Below are 22,085 nucleotides of genomic sequence, written 5' to 3'. Positions count from 1 at the left end.
ACTGTACACCCCTAATAGCTAACTGCAAGAAATCCAGTTGGGTTACTTTGACGTCTAATTTTATTGTTTTAATTCATTTAGTTGCTGCTACACCAGGCATCTGAATAGAGTTCACAGTTTAATTTAATGTTAAGAAATCTCATTTCCAGGGTGCAGCCAACTAAATTAACTTCAGCCACAGAATTATGTTTGAGTGTACAGAACACAAAATCAAAATCTTTCATAGTCCTTATTCAAAAAAAATAACTCACTCTCTCATCTTTTTGGGTCAAACACTTGCCTCTTCCCTTAACTTTCATGAAAACTGTGCATGACGGTTAAGACACTGGCCAAATTAAAATGAAATAATGACGTCTTTTCCCCCCCTTTCCACAGAGCTTTGTTCTATAATGATGGTAATGGCTTCAGTGCTTCCTGTTGAAAGACCTCTCGCTTCACTGTCTGACTTCCAAAGGTGAAAAGCTTTTAAGGTATAATGGAGACGCAAATGTTACTTCCAGTGCTGCTGAATTAGCTATGCCTCATCACCTTTAACAACTAATGGGGAGAGAAACGTTCTGGACTGAGGGCTGTACCTGGGCTCAAATGGGTCTTTCTTTGAGAGCACTCCCCCTTTAAGAACACAAGTGCACAATCAAGGCTTCTGTAATAGTAAGTGTCAACTAACCTCAGGTTGTGCTGCCTTATTCACTCACTAAATATTTAATTCACTTGTACCTTTATGTCAAAGAATTGCTGTTAACTTCAGGACAAATTGCATACATAGCACTTTTAATGTGGGATACCTTTGGCTATTTATTCTCACTTAAAATCCAATATAGCTTTGGCAACGTTTATTCATTAGCATTAAGATCTTCAAGATCAATTGATTTGATTACTAACAATGCTTTGTCAGGTTAATTTGACTTCTCAGAAGACTTTCGAGTGCCTAAAGATCGGATAAACCAAAAAATGCTCTTCAGAGATGGGATGCTGTTGGGAAAAAGCTGAATGTGCATTTCTCCTCTCTAAATCTGGTTCACAGGTATTTGAATGAAGATTAGGACAATCATAAAGCATGGTGGATTTAAGCTCACTGACAGTACATATTCTTAGCTGATTTTCTAAGGAGTTACATCAAAGAGCAGCATTAATATTTGTTCCAGCGCTTACAAGAATATCTAGAGGATGGATCCTCTTGTAACCAGGATGTAAATGTGCTGCTCTGATTCCGTTGTGTTTCGATCCACCAGGCCCAGTTTCGTGTGGCCCTCATACATGCATATATAGCATCACACTGTAGTGTACATCATAAGAATCCTATCCTATCTGTTATATTTACATTTAACAAAAAAAGAAAAGAAATTTCAATGCATGTGTTTTAAAAATTACACTGACATTGTCACAAAGCTAATTAAATTCTGAAGCCCCCCCCCCCAGTTTACAAACATAACATAACACAGCAAACCTCACTTATTTTATTTACAACATTAATGTTTTATTTATGGGTGTTCAATAATTCATTTTTTGTTTTTTTGTTTCAACTAACTTGAAGAAACTCTTGTTCCCGATTCCCGTTAGGCATTTTCTCAGCACTCGCCAGTGCAACACAAAAAACCATGGGAATAGTAGGAGTTCCTCCTTCTGTTGGTGTGCCAAGGGGACTGGAGCTCCACCACACTATAATTGGTCTGTGTCATGGATGTTAATGTCATTACATCCTGAAGTTGATGAAGCCGTCTTAATTATATAGGGCTATGTCACTGTTAATATATCTAATCTCAGTGGACAGCCCTCATTCTTCAGCATACTTGGATGACTGAATATGAATTATATAAAAAGGAGTAGAAACTAGGTGTAAAAACATGGAATCTGAATATATAAGGGCCATGTTTTTGCTCATACATTTCATTGGAACAGTGTAAAAAACCCTAAGTACAGACAGTGCTGACAGATTCAGTCGGAATGCATTACATGTAATATAGATGTGAATACAATATGCATTATATTATTTATTAATTCATGGAATTTATTAATTCATGGAATGGTAAAGGTGCAATCTGTTCCAAAGGTGCAATCTGTTCCAAAGGTGCAATCTGTTCCATTCTCTGCTGTATTTGTGTGCAATTATACGAACCTCAGATTCATTAGAGGGGTTTCATAGCATCATTTCATTTTAGTGGAGTGTTTTGTGGGCTTAGCCAGGTGATTTAATTCCAAAATAAACTGTGTTTTGTGAAAAGAGATGTTGGGTCAGGGTGATTATTCAATGCACTGGCTCAGAGTGATGAACCTGCATAGACCTACCTGATGAGATGTCTTGATTTGTGTTTTTAGTTAAAAGAAAGTTAAAAGAACCAATTGCCTGTTTGTTTACTCTAGATGTAAATGTCAAATTTACGGTATTTTGAGTTTAAGATTCATAATATTAATTAAAATTAATAGTGCAATTTTTTAAATATGTAGCCTATGATGACATTTTATTTTTAAGAACTTGTTACATGTTTTAAAACATGTTTTTTTTTTTCCCCAGATATTCATATTTGGCATCCATAGGCTACAGAAAAAAGTGGTGTGTTTGATTTCTTGTTGGATAACATTTTTTGCACCATTCTGTTGCTCGGAAGCTTTTAACTGATCAGACTCGAGGCTCCTCTAATCCCAATATATATATTTTATGCAGTTTAAATTGATGTATAGCTAATAATATTACATAGCTACACATTTGCAAATTGGAGAAAATCGTGCTGTTATAAAATGGTACAGTCTGCGCACGGATTCAAGTTTACCCCCAGTCATATGCTCTTCTACTCTGAGTAGAGTAACGAGCTAGCGGGAGCGCGCGGTGATGTTAAGAAAGCGATCAAGAGCGCTTTTTCTTTCTTCTGCTGACACTACAGAGAGTGTTGTGTTCATTTGTAAGTAGAGCTGTCAGAGACGCGCTTATTCACTCACCACCGCTATTGCCAACAGGACTGACTGGGATTCACTGCGCTCTGCTGGCTCTGTGTTACCGCTATGGGTTCAGTGTGAGTGAAGAGGCAAAGACTTTGGGATATACATATATGTTTGGCATTTGGCTTTTCGTCAGTTTCTCAAATGCAAACGGAAATATGCGGCAAAGCTTCGTCTTTCTCTTAACCGGTTTGCTTGGGTTGTGTTCATGTTCAAGTTTCCCAAGTAACATCAACATAGGTGAGTACTCGGCGGCTATTGTTCATAACCGTGTCCTGACAGAGATTTAAAGTTTCAGTCGCACAGGGTGAGGTACAGTTAACCATTTGGGTTTAAATATTCCCATTCTGCTGTTATTTTCCCTGAATTACTTTTTTTTTTGTAATCTCGACAGGAGGTTTGTTTCCAACCGACTCCCATGAATACGACGTGTTCCGTTTCGCGCTCTCTCAACACAATGATGTTCCTAAACTGGTACCACAAGTGGACATGGTGGACACGGGGAGCAGCTTTGCCATGACATACGCCTGTAAGTTCTGTATTAATATATATGTCATAGGTCTGTTATTCTTCCCAAAGCCAAACCTCTGCAGTGCGCACGCGACCTGTTTCTATCAACCTTGTTGCTTTGCTAAATTTCCGACTCTGCACAGATGATTTGTGCCAGTGAAATAGTGCAGGCTTAGTTAAGTAAACGTGTCTTCACTAATAGTCTTAAACCCAGCTGGATTACTGTCAGGTGGAACTGCAAAGCTGGCAAAATGTTCTAGAACACCTGAGGTTGATTTTGACAGGAGCCAATGGTGTTTTTTCACATTTCCAGATGCTTCATTTCAATTTGCCACAGTAGTTTGTTTAATTTCACTACTTTCATAATCATGCCCTCTTTAGATGTTGACAAAATAGATTTATGCATTTATCATGTTTTCTATAATTTTTTTTTTTTTTGTAATTTTAATGGAAAATGTAAAAATGCATTGACCTTACCAAATACTTTAAAACTTATATTAGATTTAACAAAACGGTGCATGTATTTATTTTTATTTTTTTTGCATAAATCACCATTTTATTTATTCTACAAAACAATATTATATTTAACAAGGCAATACATTTACTTTTCCAGTAAAATAAAATCTTTATTTATAAGCCTTTGTAACTAATTAGTTAATAGTTATGTTTCCGCTTATTTTTGTTATCAGTTTTGTAAAGATATGCATTTTATGTTGTTTAATACATTATTTTTGGCCTTAGTTTATTTCTGTTGAAACATTGCCTGAAGCATCATCACCACATTTTTTACAGCAAATTTCTGGCACCACAGTTGTTACTTTTAACATGTTTTTTTTAGAGTGTATCAACAGATTAGACAACATATTTTCTGTCATGAATTGGAATATGAAACGTATTGCTAATATGAACATTTTTAGACAAGCCGAACAGAGAAAACATCCTCATTCCTTTCTCAGCTGGCTGTCAATCACAAATGTTGCCCTTTGATGTCTCAGATTGACACATGCAACCTTTCCATGTTTGTGCTCAACCCTGCCAGCGTCGTACAGCATAAAGCTTGGCATGCAGAAAGCTTCTGATGAAGAGAGAGAAAATATTTCAGATGTTTGAGATACTTCGACACTAGCAGAGTAGACTGATCGGAAGTTCAGAGAAGTCATATGGGCTATATAGTCTCTCCCAGATGAGTACGTGTGATAAACCTCTCTCATGTACACATCACTGGTGCCTTTTTAAGTGAGTCTCAGCGCCTCAAAGCAGAGTATGCTGTTTACTTGAAAGCTGAGCAAAGAAACTGGGGCTGCAGCGATGTTTTCCATTTTAGGGGATTCCTTAAGGCATTTTTATAGGGTGACATCGGAAAGGGTCTTGGGAGGCTATCAAAGGAAAGTTTAACGTAAGGGCTGAGTATGTATGTTCTTGTCACAGGGAAGTGTGAAAGTAATTATATGGAGCTAATTACATCTGCATGCAGAGAGTTGGCTCATCTGGGGCGATTGTGCATGGCTGCTGTCTTATCCTCTAATCGCTGTATACACCATCCCAGAACTAAACCCAAGAGCACTTGAGCAATTTGTGTGGCAGAAAGTGCAACCAAATTCAGTTTGATTATAATTTGATCATTTTCCTCTTTTGCCGCAAGAAAAAAACCCAGGACTATAGAGAACAGTGAATGGGCCTTTAAGAAACAGAACAAAAGAAAATCAGTGTTTTTGTCACTTGATTGATATGTTCATGAAAGCTGTGGAGAATTGAGTACATTTTTGTTAAAAAATACCAACCTGCAGTAATGGCAATACAGTAATACAGACATTTATGATTTCAAGCCTGTTTCAACACTGTTTTCTTCAGTGTCCATTTTTGCCCAATAATTGACAGATGGATTAGTAATTGCTGTTTATGTTAAAATATTAACATAAACAGCCATTGAAGATAGTTGAGTAAAACAGCATGCATACTCTTAATGTGCTCATCTCGACAATGGTGCCGTCTTAAGTTTTGTTTACACCTGGAATTAGCTTTCGTCTTGAGTGATCCAATCACAAGTGGTCAGCTGAGACTGAGAACCACTGTTTTAGTGCAATGATTGATTGACAGGTGAGTGTGCGGTCCTTTGCTGTTGTCTGGGTTGACATCAGGACAGATTAGCGTCTATAGTACAAGTGCAATGTGGTCACATGCGTTTCTGCTGCAAATCAGATCAGCTGAAATCTGTTATAGTGTACGACTTTGCATTTCTAATTTTTTTAATGCTGTCAGATAATCTGAAAAGAGCATTGAAAAAATACAGCCTGTCATCTTTTACCCAAGAAATGTATATTTCTTTGTATAACACATGTAAGGGTTTTATATTTCATTAACAAGACATTTAGACGTGTTCCCATAACTGTGAATCATTATCTGTTATCATATTTATAATACTAAAATAGATGATATGCATGGCAGAAATGGCACACAGAGCAGTACAGACTCTTATTTTCTTAGATATGCGCCTGAACCAGTTGCCGAAGATGCCTTAACTCTGAAGAGCTACAGTAACCGTTTAGCACAGCTCAAATAGATTCATGTAATCTATTATTCATTGCATCATAGCCAAAGTGATTATTTTCAGGGGTTTTGATGTATGCATGTGGGAGCAGAGCCACAAAGGGAGTTATCATGAAAAATCCACTTATGTGGGAGGGAATTGACAATATTTAGCTGGAGTTGGACAGGTGTTCTGGGGAAGGAAAATTGTTCCCCAAATTACCACATAATAGTGGGCTTTATCCTACATAAATGGCAACACACTGTACAGTGTAAACCTACTGGAGTGTTAAGATTAGATTGCAGTGGACATATCGTAGAATACTGTTCTGAAAATGTCTTCAGGACAGGGAAGTTGAATAGGGAAAGTGCTGATGGGAACAGAAATTAAAGCTCAGTTATAGAGGTCCCATGATGTAGTATGTTTATATAGGGCAATGTGAGCCTCCTGTCATCATTACTCACTGTCATGTTGCTTCAAACCTGTCTAGATACAGTTTTGAAGTTGTGTGTTCATACAATGGAAGTCAATAGAGCCATTGAAACATTCCTCAAAATCATTATTTTGTGTTTAGCAGAAGACACTCATCCAGGTTTAAGAGTGACTGAGTAAATGATGACAGAAATTTCATTTTCAGGTGAACTATCCCTTTAATATGATCTCAGTCGGTTTGAATGCTATATTTCAGCTTTCATTTGGAATGCAGCACATTATTTCACAGTAAACAGTTTATTAGAATTGGCTGGGCCCTTAGATGTTTTCAAACGGAATATCCGACCACATGAAAATTGCCATACAATATTCATGTTCAAGAATTGCTTGCACCTTTGATTTGAGTTGTCAGTTGCACTGATGAATAGTGAGTTACATGCAGTACGTCGACCTCTCCGAGACAGTTGAAATAACCAGTCAACGTCTGTCATGATGGTGATGAGTGTTTCTCCTCTCGCCTCTCTAGTTGAATAAAACCCCTCATCACATCATTTTAAATCTGGCAAACAGGCTTTTGTCTGTTGTGAATAGGACAGATTCCCTTTTCTTCCATACATGAATTATTTTAAGAACGTTTCTGCTTTTGCCATATCACAAGCCTTTATGACAGTCAGTTTTTGGCATTAGTCCCGTTCGGCCCCGTGGTCCTCCTTTCAGCATGTATCAGTCCTTTCATCACATTGACATGCAGTCGGGCCAAATGTCCACAGCATGTCAATCAGGCGAGCTCCAAAGAGACCCATTGAAGCTCATGTCACAGCGAGTTCAGGAACAAACACTGTTTTGTGTCTCTTCCCTGTGGAATTCACATAGACCTCTGAAGAGCTTTTACCTGTGTGGTTGCCTTAATTTGAAGCTTTATATACAAGTGATGGAAGACTTTGAAGGCAATAAGCTCCTACTTGAATATCCGTAGCCACGTTAGCATCAGCTGCATATTCATTAGCAAGGACTTCCAGCCATTAGACGGATTCAAAATGATGCATTGTGAAATATGACTGGCTTTTCTTTGGATGCTTGACCGTTGATTATAGATGACGGGTATGTCATTAGCTTCATTAGCCGTTAGGAACTGGATGCAGTTCAGAGGGAATGGCACTGAGGTTAGCAGTGGTGATTTCAGGATATGTGCCTGTAGGGCTACATGCTCCCCGACCTTCACTGGGCTGGAATGATACAGTGATAAAAATTTACCTTATCAGATATATCATCTTGCAAAGACTGAGGCTACAAGCCGCTTAGAGGACACCAGGGACAAAATCTGATTCTGTTAGGTGACAAAAAGAGCCCACTTGGCTGTAATCTCTGAAATGATCTAGGTATTTTCAGTGAAACGCTGGGCCCTAATGTTACAGAATTCAGGATGAGCTGCCACTTTTTCATTCTTTTGTAAGGAGCAGTTTACCTAAAAATGAAATTTTTGGCATTAACTCACTTTCATGACATTTCAACCTTGTATTATGTTCTTTGTGAAACATGCAAGGAAATCTTGAACAAGTTTCTGATTTCTATGCAAAAAAATGTGTATTGCCCACATACACACTGTCAAGCTTTAGGAGTGAATTTCTTTAAATTATCGCTCCATGTGTGTACCAGGGCCGTAACCACCATAGGCTATCCCCCCAAAAATTAGGAAAAATGGGAAAAAAATATATGATTTAATATCTAACTACATTTACTAACCTGACAAAATTTTTAAGGGTCAGATCAGGTAGAAATAGCTCCTTAAAGGTTTAGTTCACCCAAAAATTTTAATTCTGTCATTAATTACTCACCCTCATGTGGTTCCAAACCCGTAGACCTTCGTTCATCTTCGGAACACAAATAGATATGGCTGAAACCTGTATCACGATATAAGTGTTTCATATCGGTCGATATCGATAATTATTGATATTTTTTATGACCTATTTAAAATAAGGACCAGGAGAAAAATATATTACAAGTTGCAATGACGTTGCTGTCAATGGAGGGACAGAAAGCTCTCAGATTTCATCAAAAATATCTTAATTTGTGTTCCGAAGTTGAATGAAGGTCTTAGGGGTTTGGAACGACATGAGGGTGAGTAATTAATGACAGAAATTTTCATTTTTGGGTAAACTAACCCTTTAAGGTAACGATTGCCTGTTACACTTTTTTGAGTGTATAGTACTGTATGTCTTGAGAAGACTTGGAATATATTGCATGAGTCATATGGATCACTTATATGGTGCTTTATTTTTGTCATTTTTGGTGCTTGTCAGTAAAAATCACCATCCGCATTTAGGAAAACAGATGGTGAAGCTTGGACATTCTGCCTAAAATTAGCATTTTGGGTTTCACGGCATGTAAAGAAAGTGTGAGGATGACATGAGGGTTACTAATGCCAAAATGTACATTTTTGGGTAAACTATACCTTCATCAGGAATGACATTTAGTTCAAATGTCCTCAGCATAAAACCGCATCTCTGATTAACCATGGCTGGCACAAATGGCTCCTGTCTCCATTTTGGTTTATCAGCCATGTCACAGCTCCCTTAGGACTGCACATCAGTTCAAACACCCTTTTTTACCTCAGATTCTCAATAACCTAAGGCAAGGAGAACAGAGGCTGCTGGAACAGATTGATGCAGCAGAGCTCCTCTCATCTTCACTGCAGTGACTGAAGATCAGACGAGATCACTCATACTGGACCCACCTGTCACAAACATCTTTCAGCATCGTGGAGATCACCGCAGGCAGAAAAGTTGTTTTCTCCTCCCCAACCCGACTATACATTCATACACATGCTCTGTACCCGAACACAGAGATTCAAACCCTGATGCTCCTTCCAAACAGCACTACATAAAAATGCGTTGTTCTTTTCGACCCCCCCCCCCACACACACACACACACACTTTATCTGCGGTAGGCATGAAGAATGCTGATAAAGAAGATGTGCACACAGAAATCTTGCGTTATCTTTCCAAATGGTTGAGATAAATGCATTGTGCAGCCTCGCATTGACTCTTTATCGCCTGTTTTAAAAGATACATATCTCGCAGTGACAGTACATTTGTCAATCCTCACTATCAGTGCTGTGGAGGGGAGAATGAGGGTCATTATTATAGGGGAATGAAGCTTAAATAGTGCATGCTATTGTAGATGCATAGCAGAGAAAGCTATCTGCCTTGTGGGATGTGTTCTGAGGCTGATTTGAAAGTTTGCTCGCCTAAGGGGAAGATTTGGAGCTGAAGAATGTCACAACTGTGGCACATCCCTCATTCACATGCTCGAAGCCCCAGGGAACCAATGTCTGAATGCAAATGGCTCGTATCTTCCCTAGAATTATACGTTAGCTGGAACCAATGCAAGGTGTTAGCTTGAAAACACTTTTGAATTTTAGCTGCTGAGATTTAAATTTATGGTAAGCAAGGCTCTCATATAGTTTTATAATAAATGCACAATAATTATATCTAAAAACGCCTGCATTATTATTAATGAATGCAGTGTACAAGGGTTTTAAAAAGAGAGTGGAGCAGTGAAATGTCCCAGAGGAACATTTATATAATTACAGAATATAAGTAAAGGGAACGAAGTAGGATACAGTTTGGAGAATATAGCAAATTCAATACGCTCAATGTTTCCAGGGTGTTCTGGAGCTTTTCTGTTTTAGAAGACCCAGATTTGACACCGTCTGTAACAAAAGACTCACAAGTAAATGAAACGGACCCCCTTCTGGAGTACTGCAATACAAATCAATTGCCATGTGCTTCTGAAGCACACAGGGTTTAGCCGGCTGTGAGGGGGCTGGAGGAGAGATGATTGGTGGGTGGAGGTTTCACTGTCACTGTAATTACAAAGAAGAATGCAGGGCAAGACATATTGAGGTCTTGTTTTTTCAGGAGGAAGTGCTTTGGGGGTGATCATGACAGAACTTTAGATAACATATTGACTTGCTTTCTTGCGTAAACCCTGTGGGTATTGATTGAAAGATGTTGGAAGTACAGTATAGTGCTAATGAATGTCACAAGTTGTATATTGTCGATGAGCTGATGTTTTAATTCAGATGTATATATGCAGTTGCATCAGCAGCAATTTTCATAATATTTTTTGTTTGTTTGTTTGTAGCAAAAATACCCAAACATCCTTAAAACAAAATGTTAACTTTTTTCCCCCCAAAGGTTTTCATGTTTTAATGCCAAGCACTCCAAATATGACCAGGCTTTTTGTGAGGGACCCCTTCCTGAAAATAAATTATAAAATTAAACAAATTATTTTCAACTATAAAGACTTGAAATATTATATATTTTTAAAAATATATAATTGGCTTGTATGTTGTCACTGTAAAGCCAGGCCAAGTTATTAAAATATGATTTGGAAAATATTTACATTTGTATATTTTTTCTTCGTTTTTTTTCACCCACTTTGCATATTGCTTATCACAACAGATATCGTTCCAAAGCAGCATTTAAAAGAAAATGTTTTTTACAACTTACTTTCACATTCTTCAAAAATGCATTTTATAATCCAAATCTAATGTCCAGTACATTAGTCTTACATTTCTTCTGTTTTCTTCCCAGTTTGTTCACAGTTCTCCAAAGGAGTCTACGCCATAATTGGTCTGTATGACAGGAAGACCATGAACATGCTCATGTCGTTCTGCGGCGCTCTGCACGTGTGCTTCGTCACGCCCAGCTTCCCCATCGATACCAACAACCAGTTTGTGATCCAGCTGAGACCTGAGCTCCAGGATGCTCTGATCGCCCTTGTCGAGCACTACAAGTGGACTAAGTTCGTCTACATGTACAGCTCGGACTCAGGTTGGCTTTTTATCTTGCTAACGTGCCGTTTCAAAAGTACAATAACGGAAACTGAATTTAGAAGTTTTCAGGGTGAGGTAAATATTTCATTCGCTTTTTTCTGTATCTGCATTGCCACTGCAGTTGCAGTTGTGATTAAATGTTGTAATACTCTGTAAGGTTGCTCGGGATGTCACAAAGATGATTTAGTGATTTGTGATTTAGGAGCTTTAGAGGATATTGCTGGGAAAGTTTGAAAAACGTGATGATTTGTTATAATCCTGTTGAGGTGCTCATGCTTGTCTTGTAATAGGGTTATACTTTGACATTTCCAGTGCCTCGGGTGTAATAAGTTTACTTATGACTCCCTGATTCCTGCAGGATTGTTCTTATAATCAGTTTGAAGTTCACTGAAAGATCTTCTATTGTGATTTAAGTATGAACGAGCGCTGGCTGCACCATAATATCTCCTGTAAGTGGAGACACATGTGTGGTGCTCCATCATATTTACCATATCCAATCATTATCAAATTGCCATGTTGTCATTAGAGAATAACTCTAAATCATTACTGCGATCATTTACGGATCCTCACGACCAGAACAGTGCAATGCAAATGAGAGCATCAGACCATAGGAAGTGAGCAAATCCATTTAACATTTGTGGCAATGTCATGCACAGTATATCTGCACAAAAACCTGCGTCTATCCATTAACCACCCACAATCCAGTTTAACCAGGTGCTAAACGCATTGGAATAGCGTTTTACCATATTTAAATGAAGTCATTGTTTTTTGCACAAACATGCCTCATTTCTATGTAAATTAGGCTCATTATTGATTGCGCCCTATTCACAAAACTCAGTGCTATAGAACTATTCAGTCATGAAATCAATTTGTAGACCAACCTGGAAGACTAATTCACCATGGCTTCCCTTGGGAATTTCCCAAAGGGGTTTTAGAATAACAGTCTTCGATTTGTGAGTAAAATAAGGTCTGTGGTTCATGTTAGGCTACTTGAAGAGACTTTAATGTTCTGTTCTACAGCATACATTATACATAGTCTGACCTCAGTTGTGAATTCTGAAGCCTCTATTTTAGGACTACAACAGTTGTCCATTCCCTCAAGCATGTAAACTCACATCTTTACGGTAGATGTAGTGATTTGTTGCAGTTTTTTGTTTAAGATATGGTTTTTGTCTTTTGATGAAAATATCCTGCACTACATATCATGTAATTTTAGTTAAAAACAAACAAACAAACACACATTTTAGCTGACAAGCCGTACTGGGTAGTAACTGATTACATGTAATCTGGATTACATAATCAGATTTCAAAAATTAAGTACTTGTAATTAGATTGTATTATGTTTTAAAATACTCATAATCAGACTACAGTTACTTTTTTATTGATTACATGATTACGTTATTCTCACAATGGCAGTAAATTGTTCCTAATTTTATACGTATCCTTTTATATGTTCAGAAGGTTTTCCAGGCCTCAGACCAGCCACTCGTCATGTGACTATCACTGAGTGAGTCATTTGACCACTGGATTTACAGAAATAATTTCACTTTATTGAATTAATAGCATGTTTTCTCAACAATCCAACATTGCATGTCTAATCAACTCCTGACAAACACATTCATTTTTATTTGAATAATTGTTCTTTGTAAAGCTTTTGTCTTTCAAACACAAATGTACAAATTCATGTCACAGAACTTTATTTGTCATCTGAACTTTTGACCTAACATATTTACTTTCAATATGATAAACAAGTTATGTCAAAAGTAACCTAAAAGTAATCAAAAAGTAGTCTGATTATATTACCTTAAATGTGTAATGTAATTGATTACATTTCTAACAAATTTTTAGAAGGCAAAAAATCAGGCCTGATGAAATGGACTTGTTAAATAATCTTAAGTGCAGACCTTGTTTTACTAAAGTTAAATACTAATCAACAAACCTAAAGGAAGATCCCATGACTAGAAAATGCAAATTCTCTTCCTGGTTTTGAGACTACAAACTGAACAGCTCTGTTTGCATGGTGAAATTAACTTCCCATACCATCATTACCATTCACAGGAAGCAGTTGGTACACAGGACTTCATTTAAAACAGGTATCTGTGTGCATTGTCTATTCATTATGGCAGGAATTACTCATCCAAGAATGGAGAAAAACGTCATAACCGGCCATATATCCATATGCGGGGTGTAGTCGAGCATTTAAAGAGTTAGGTGTTTGGATTGCAGTGGTGGAGAGATGCTGCACAGTGATGTTCAGATTTTGTGGCAGCATTTGTGCATAATCTGATTTGCATAATTCCTTTAGTGAATCAGCACTAAAACAACACAGAGAGCATGTGCAAATAACAAATGAATCCCCCCATCATTTTCCACAATATTACATTTTTCTACACCCCACACCCCACTCTTGATTAATATAAAGCTGATGGAAATTAAAATCTCAATCATGAAACACGTTATTGATTCACATTCACATGTTTGCCAGTACTGAACTAGGAACACAAGGTCACTGAGTGTTTTATCCACACACAAATACAACTACTACCTCTAGAAGCCCCCACTGCTCTCCTGTTGCCTAGATACAGCAATACTCAGTCTCTAGGTTATTTTAAACCTTTTAAGTAACTCGTGTGTGTGTGTGTGTGTGTGTGTGTGTGTGTGTGTGTGTGAAATGTTTATGTCATGTCATATGTTGAACTGGTGGATAAATAACTGTACTTTGTCTCTGCTGACACAAAATCTGTCAGAGAGTCTGTTTTTTCCCTTGTTTTAATCAAATTATTTATATGACATGCCGATTAATTTTCTATATAGTATATTGGTAACATATCGGTTAGCGGTGATAGAGATTTGTAATATTTTATTTTTTACAATATTTAAGTGTGCTTCCTCTATTTTCATATTTAGATTATGTTTGCTGTCGTCTAACACTCAACACTAATAATTTTAATCACTGTTAAATGTAATCTTTAATCTCAAATTTAATATCCGTATTTCATAATGTACTTATGTTGTGATGAGTAATTTCACTTGTATTATTTAAAAGACTTATTTTATTTTTTTGTGATTTATTTCTATTTGACAAAATGACATAGAATTTTAATATCGGTTATCACCCATAACATGAATAACTCTCCTTATCAGTAATCAGCTGGAATTTTAATACCATACATTCCTAATTCAGCCATAATACAGATGGTCGTCTTTGTCCAGTGCTTGTGCATCACTGTTTTCAGCCATAACCTTTTTCTATTATTTAGGTTGACATGTTCATCTAGATGTTTATTTTTTATGGCAGTGCTGTAATTAGCGTGCTGAATTTTTATATAAATGCAACATGTTATGGTTAAAATAGTCCAACCTTTAGAAATGCTTCAAGTCTGTAATGAGGTGAGGTGTTGTGTTTTCTCTGTTACCATGCGTAAACACTGCTACAATAACCTGGTCTCACATTAAAATGTTTACTGCGTCATTTGTCAAGGTGCTCAGAGATGACATCTCAAAGCCGTTGCAGATGGGACGAGCATCATCTGTGGAGCTAGCAGCAGTTTAGTGATCACAACCCCCTGAATCTGCCCTTGCCAACTCACACAGATGTTTACCAAGCTGAAGCATGATGAGCTGGGCGCATGTGCGCTATCTCCTCAAAGACCCAGATAATAGAGTTAGTGCTTTAAACACACAGCCGGCTTTGTTGAAGAAAGCAAGGAAAACACACGGCTTTGGACTCAAAAGGACATGGAGGGAAATTCAATTTGTTCCTGTACGTGAGATATGAAGAAGCACAGAGAGAACAGGTGATATCAAGCCAGTTCTGCTCTTCCAAGACAATCCATACTCTCATCTCCTTCCCTTTTCCTGCCTTATCATCAACGGCGCAGTCGCGGTACACGACACTAACAGGAGACGGACAGAATGCACTGTCCGTTTCTCCCTCTTTCTTATCTGGGGGTTAGCGCTGCTCGGTGGGAGATAAAGCTGGTTTGCTCTGTGGCACGAGACAATTTCATAGCTGCCAAGATGCAGGCGTCAGGAGAGGGTAGAGCGTTGGTGTGGCTGTAGAGGCGTTTCGAAAGGCAATCTGATACAGTCTTTTAATGAATGCCAGTGAATGCAATGGCTGTCTCACCGCTCCTTCAATGACAAACCTAATTCTGGCTTCTGTTGCATAATAATCCAAGTACTGATTCTATAATTAGAAATCTGTTATTTTACAGAGAGGTGTGGAGTGAAAGATTTCTTTGGACTAATATTGACAGCAGTGAAGTGAAGAGTGTAGGTACTAGGTAGTATGCAAAATTATACAAAATTTCATCCTAATGACCAAAAGCTTCAATGAATATGATGCAGAGACCTAAGCGTATCTTTCTACGTTTGCTGCAGTCCAGATTGTAGTCTTGTTCTCTTACGAGAGTTCTCTCGTACTGCGTTCGTAGAACGCTGCGGGAAAAGTCTCTTTTCACGAAATACTGAAGCAAAATTATCCTTAATTTTCATATTTGTAAAACGCATTGCAGCAGTGCACAGCCATGGCGAGACGGCTCGCTCACTCATTGGCTGTTCTGCGGCAACTGCATGAGCCTATCGAGCGAGGGCTGATGCAATATCAGACCAATGAGAGCGCTTCGCGCGCTCCTCGTCACATCCCGCCGAAACGGGTGTGGCCATCCCCTATAAAAGGAGCTCGAGTAGGCTGATTCAACTGATTTTCATCTCTTCAGCGAAGCTCACGCATCGCTGGATCACGGAGAAGCAAGCGTCGTCGAGGCAAGCTTTTCAGCGGGACGAGCCCTTGAAGCCGCTGGCCTTCGCCGCCTCTACTGCCGTACCTGCTGCGCTTTCCGGCGCTTCATATCCTTTACCTGCTCTGTTCTGTGTGTGTGTGTGCAGTGTTCCCCGAACACTCACCCCTAAAAGAGCCGCGTCTTTATCAAGATGCCATCCTGTGGCTCGTGCCGAGCCCCGCTCACCGAGGGAGACCGCCACGTTATTTGCGTCTCCTGCCTGGGCGAAGATCACGCAGCGCTCGCGCTCGCTGACGGCGGCTGCCCTCACTGCGAGCTTTTGCCGATGGTGACTCTGCGGACTCGCCTGGCACATTTCTCCGAGCCTGCGCCCCCCGCCGCGGTGCCGCGCCGCAAGAAGCGCCGCTCGCAGCGGGCCCCGGAACCCTCCTCTTCCCGACAAAGCTCGCCGGCTCGCCCGCCAGCTTCGCCGGCTTCCCCCGGAGCACTTCCCGATGCTCAGCGCCCGCAGTCTGCCGCCGCTTCATCTGAGGAAGTTGTTTCTGAAGCCGAGTCGGTCGATAAGGATTCCTGCTCTCTGCTAGCTTCAGGCAGTGAGGACTGGGCGAGCTCTGCGGATCTCACGCCTCCTGCCCGAAAGCCCTCGGCTAGAGCTAGCATCGAGAGGGAGCTCATGCGAGTACTCGCGTTGGCCGCGGCGAGCCTCGGCCTCGAGTGGTCTGCACCGGAACTCCCCTCGCGCACCCGGCTTGATGGTAGCTTCCTCCCTGGTGAGCGTTCTTCTCCTGTGTCTAAGCCCGCTCCGTTTCTTCCTGAGCTTCATGAAGAAGTGGCGAAGGCCTGGAACGCTCCCTTTTCTGCACGAACACGTTCGTCTGTATCCCCAGCATTTTCCTCCCTGGATAATGCTCAGGATCGAGGCTACCTCACTCTGCCGCCGGTGGAACAGGCGATAGCAGCCCACCTTTGCCCGCCCTCTGCTGGACGGCGGACTAAGCCAGTGCTGCCGTCGAAAGCCTGCCGCATGACGTCGTCGCTGCTCGCGCGGATCTTCTCCGCCGCTGGGCAGGCGGCATCGGCCCTGCACACCATGGCCACGCTTCAGGTGTTCCAAGGCGATCTCCTCCGCAAACTGGACGAGATAGGACCTGAAGCTATCTGCATCACGGACCTGAGAAGCGCGTCGGATCTTTCCCTCCGCGCTACCAAGGCTGCAGCACAAGCCATGGGACGCTGTATGGCTTCCGCTACCGTAGCCGAGAGGCATTTGTGGCTGACGCTCACGGAGATGGCTGATGCAGAGCGCAACGCGTTCCTCGACGCCCCGCTATCTTCCGCTGGCCTCTTTGGATCTTCTCTCTCCGAGTTCGTGGAGAGATTTTCCGAAGCCCAGAAAGCGTCACAGGCATTCAAGCACTTCCTGCCGAAGCGCTCCAGTTCCGCAGCGGGCCGTGAGAAACAGGCCCCTCGGAGCTCACAGCCTCAGCCTCCGGCCGCCCCCTCTCAGCGACAGCAGCGCAGCTCACGCCCTCGCTCTCGCTCTACCAGCCGCCGCCCCACTCACCGCGGGCCGCGACCAAGGGTTGTGTTGAAGCCGGAAGCCCCAAAGAAGTCCTAGCACGCCTAGGAAAGCGCAGGTGTGTAAGCCCCGTTGCGACCGGGCCCTCACCAAAGCGCACCGCTGTCTCAGTCCCAGGAATTGCGACTGCTTCAGCGTTCTCAGCAGAGCACAAGCCCGCACAGCTGCCCGCTTGCCTGCACACAAAAGCCGTTTTTACGGCTACCCAGATAAATCCCGAAAAGAGTGTATTTTCTGGTGTCCCGGCCAAGGCCGATGGTGCTATAAATGTAGTGTTGATGCCCACTTCCCTGTGCCCATCCCTACACACAAGCACAGCCCTGCACACAGGGCCCGTACTCATAAGATCGACGCAGTTCGATCGCGCCACAAACATAGTCAAAGTGCCCACTTCCCAGTGCCCACAAGCGCTATGTCTGGCAAGCCACAGGCTCCCTGTAAAAACGGGACCTGTGAGCACCCGCTCTGTTCAAGCAGACAGCGCGGCCAAAGCAGTAAACGTGCCCGGTCCCCGCCCACGTTCACTTGTAGGCTGCATGAGTCCCATGAGACCTTCTCAGACCTCCCTCGTTCAGATAAACACTGTAGCGGGGTCGAGGATGAGCGTGTTGCCCGCTGTATTATGCGCGCTCCCCGCCTCAAATGTCACAGGCGTAACGCCTATGCTAGCGCGCCCCGAAGCGCCGCCGTCGCACAGCGAACAGAGCGCGCTTCGCATCCAACCCCTAGCCGGCCATGCAGACGCATGGGCCGCGCTTCCAGGGGTTTCGGACTGGGTGCTAGACATTATAAAGAGAGGCTTCTCGCTACAGTTTTGTCGGCGCCCTCCACGCTTCACAGCGCGCGTCGAAACTACGGTGAATTCAGAAGTAGCACACCTGCTTCGCGCCGAAATATCAAAACTGTTGAGCAAAGGGGCGATACAACATGTATCCCAAGCTCAAAGCGAAGGGGGGCTATACAGCAGATACTTCCTAGTCCCCAAAAAGGACGGTGGTATCAGACCCATACTAGATCTAAGACGACTAAACAGAGCTTTAGTGAAACGCAGTTTCAAAATGCTCACAACCAGCAAAATCCTCGCGCACATTCGCCGAGAAGACTGGTTTATGTCGATAGATCTAAAGGACGCGTATTTCCAAATACAGATAGCGTCACGCCACAGGCGATTCTTGAGATTCGCCTTCGAGGGTCGGGCATACCAGTATACAGTCCTGCCATTCGGCTTGTCCCTGGCACCCCGTACATTTACGAAGTGCATGGACGCAGCGCTCGCCCCCCTCAGACTCAGGGGCATGCGAGTGCTGAACTATCTGGACGACTGGCTGATCATAGCTCAATCACGATCTCAGCTCGTGGAGCACAGAACCATGTTACTCGATCACCTCGAGAATCTTGGTATCACGATCAATTGGACGAAGAGCTCCTTGAACCCCAGCCAAACTATTTCGTTTCTGGGCATCGTTCTGGACTCTCGTTCTATGACGGCGCGGCTGTCGCAACAGCGCGCGCTGCGCATACAGCACGCAGCGAGGTCCTTCCGCTGCGGTGCGATTATCCCGCTCAAACGTTTTCAGAGGATGCTGGGCCTCATGGCCTCAGCATCATCAGTTCTCCAGCTGGGCCTGCTTCGCATGCGCCCTCTGCAGTTCTGGTTGAAAGCGCGAGTGCCACGCGGAGCGTGGGCACTCAGCCGATTGCGCCTCAAAGTCGATCAAGACTGCGCAGCAGCCCTGAGACCATGGGCGGCGGGCGATTGGTACCGTTCAGGTGTAAGCCTGGGGACTTCCTCGAGAGTGAAAGTGGTGTCTACGGACGCATCCACCTCGGGATGGGGAGCGCTGCTCGAGGGCAGGCCGTTCTTTGGCCTCTGGTCAGAACGAGAAAAGCTCCATCATATCAACTGCCTGGAAATGCTAGCAGTTCACAACGCGCTGACGCGCTTTTGTCCCCACATCAAGGACCAACACGTCGTAGTCCGCTCGGACAACACGGCCGTGGTGTCCTACATAAATCGCCAAGGCGGCCTCGGTTCCAGTTCCCTTTACAGGCTGGCCGAGCGCCTCCTAATATGGGCTCAGCGCAACCTGAGCTCGCTGAGAGCGGTGCATGTGCCCGGGACACTCAACCTGGGTCCAGACAGGCTGTCCAGGAACAATGTTCCCACAGGCGAATGGTCTCTACACCCACAAACAGTCCGGCTGTTGTGGCAGAGATTCGGCAGAGCGGAGGTGGACCTATTCGCGTCCCCAGAAAACGCTCATTGCCCCGTGTTCTTTTCAAAGAACGACAGCGCGCTGTCCCACAAGTGGCCGCACTGCCCGCTATACGCGTTTCCCCCAGTCTCCCTCCTACCTCAGGTGCTGGAGCGAGTCAGGGAAGTGAAATGCCCAGTACTGCTTATAGCACCGTTCTGGGACAACCAAGCCTGGTTTCCAGTCCTGATGCAGTTAGCAGACTCCGCTCCATGGCCAGTGCCATTGAGGAGAGATCTCCTCTCGCAGGCCAGGGGCTCGATTTGGCACCCACACCCAGAGCTGTGGTCCCTTCATGCGTGGACGTTCAACGGTTACCCGTTAGCCTCACGGATGGAGTGCTGAACACCATCACTCAGGCTAGAGCGCCTTCCACCAGGCGGCTTTATGCCTCGAAGTGGTCGGTTTTCTCCAGCTGGTGTACAGCTCGGGGCCTGTCACCCCTCGAGTGTGAGGTGACGGAGGTTCTCTCCTTCCTACAAGAGCTGTTGGATAAGGGCAGATCCCCTTCCACGCTCAAAGTCTATGTGGCGGCTATCGCAGCGTGCTCGACAGCAACGCCAGGCCAGTCACTGGGTAGGAACGATTTAGTCATCCGCTTCCTCAGGGGAGCTAGGAGGCTGAATCCCCCCAGACCTCCCTCAGTCCCGGTGTGGGACCTTTCTACGGTCTTGGCAGCCATGAAAGGCCCCCCCTTTGAGCCTATCCAATCTGTTAGCCTCAAACATCTGTCTTTCAAAACGGTGTTTTTGATGGCCCTCGCTTCGGTGAAGCGCATAGGCGATCTGCACGCGCTCTCTGTGAGTCCAACGTGCTTGGAGTTTGGGCCCAATGACTCCAAAGTCATACTCAAACCTAAGCACGGCTACGTGCCGAAATCCCTCAACACTCCGTTTAGGGCTCAGGTTATTTCCCTGTCTGCCCTGCCGGGGTCAAACGAGGAAGGGGACTCGAGCTGTCTTTGCCCCGTTAGGGCGTTAAGAGCTTATGTGTCCCGCTCCGCTGCCTTCAGACAGACGGAGCAGCTCTTTGTCTCGTTCAGTGGACGTTCCAAAGGAACGGCTGTTTCGAAACAGAGCCTGTCCAGATGGGTGGTTGACGCCATAACAATGGCTTATACTACCAAGGGCCTTCAGTGCCCGTTGGGCATTAGAGCGCATTCCACGAGAGGCGTTGCCTCATCGTGGGCCTGGTCTAGCGGGATTTCCTTACAGGAAATATGTACGGCGGCGGGCTGGGCCTCGCCGTCTACATTCATAAGGTTCTACAACCTAGAAGTTCCCGCCTTGCAGGCCAGGTTGTTTTCGGTTTAGCCGTATCAGCTGTCTACCACGACACTGATTTCGCAGGCGCACAACGCCACCGAATACTTCACCGCACTTGCAAGCCAAGTGTTTTCGGCGTATTCGAGTCAGCTGTCTGAACACGGCACTGATATCGCAGACGCACAGCGCCGCCGAAGTTCTCTGGGCAGAATTGTGTAAGACCCATGTTTTCCCACATTAGCCAGGCTCCCTCCTGCCTATGTGATGTTATATCGCGTCTAGAACGCACCTATTTGGGCGAAAGTGTGTAAGTCCCACATTTCCCACATTAGCCAGGCTCTCCCTGCCTATGTGACGTTGTATCGCGCTTAAGGGCGCATCCATTGGGCGAAATTACGTAAGACCCACATCTCCCACATCAGCCAGGTTTTTCCCCTGCCTATGTGGCGCTGTTTCGCGCCTAGGGGCGCATATATCTGGGCAAAAATTTGCGTAAGACCCACATTTCCCACATTAGCCAGGCCTCCCCCTGCCTATGTGATGTTATATCGCGTCTTAGGACGCAGCTATCTGAGGGTGGTTGTCCCCCCCCCCCCCCTCCAGACTCTCCGAAGTCTACCGGGTGATTATGCACTGTATACCTGGACTAGCTTCCAGTGGTCGGTGTTTTCTCATCCCAGCACGCACGGCGTCTTACAAGTGGTTCCCGCAGCGTTCTACGAACGCAGTACGAGAGAACTCTCGTAAGAGAACGTACTCGGTTACTAACGTAACCTCGGTTCTCTCTAGAAGAGGGAACGAGTACTGCGTTCCCTGCCGTGCGCGCGGTTCGCTCTGGTTCGCTTCGGCGATGAAAACCAGTTGAATCAGCCTACTCGAGCTCCTTTTATAGGGGATGGCCACACCCGTTTCGGCGGGATGTGACGAGGAGCGCGCGAAGCGCTCTCATTGGTCTGATATTGCATCAGCCCTCGCTCGATAGGCTCATGCAGTTGCCG

The 22,085-nt window shown here is 43.5% G+C and overlaps 1 protein-coding gene across 1 annotated transcript in view; it reads left to right on the top strand.

The window, feature by feature from the left end:
* The first annotated feature begins 3,077 nt into the window (after positions 1 to 3,077).
* Positions 3,078 to 22,085, top strand: part of gria1b (glutamate receptor, ionotropic, AMPA 1b) — a 54,739-nt gene continuing 35,731 nt past the window's right edge. The window contains exons 1-3 of the mRNA XM_081391523.1: positions 3,078 to 3,174; positions 3,329 to 3,463; positions 11,002 to 11,241. Coding sequence (XP_081247649.1) covers positions 3,093 to 3,174; positions 3,329 to 3,463; positions 11,002 to 11,241 — 457 coding nt within the window. The 5' untranslated portion in view covers positions 3,078 to 3,092. The remainder of the gene's footprint in view (positions 3,175 to 3,328; positions 3,464 to 11,001; positions 11,242 to 22,085) is intronic.

The sequence above is a fragment of the Scardinius erythrophthalmus genome (genome assembly GCF_964197995.2).
Source record: "Scardinius erythrophthalmus genome assembly, chromosome: 17".
In the NCBI taxonomy this organism is placed as follows: domain Eukaryota; kingdom Metazoa; phylum Chordata; class Actinopteri; order Cypriniformes; family Leuciscidae; genus Scardinius; species Scardinius erythrophthalmus.
The sequence above is the reverse complement of the archived record's forward strand: the minus strand, read 5'-3'. Positions and strand labels throughout refer to the sequence as shown.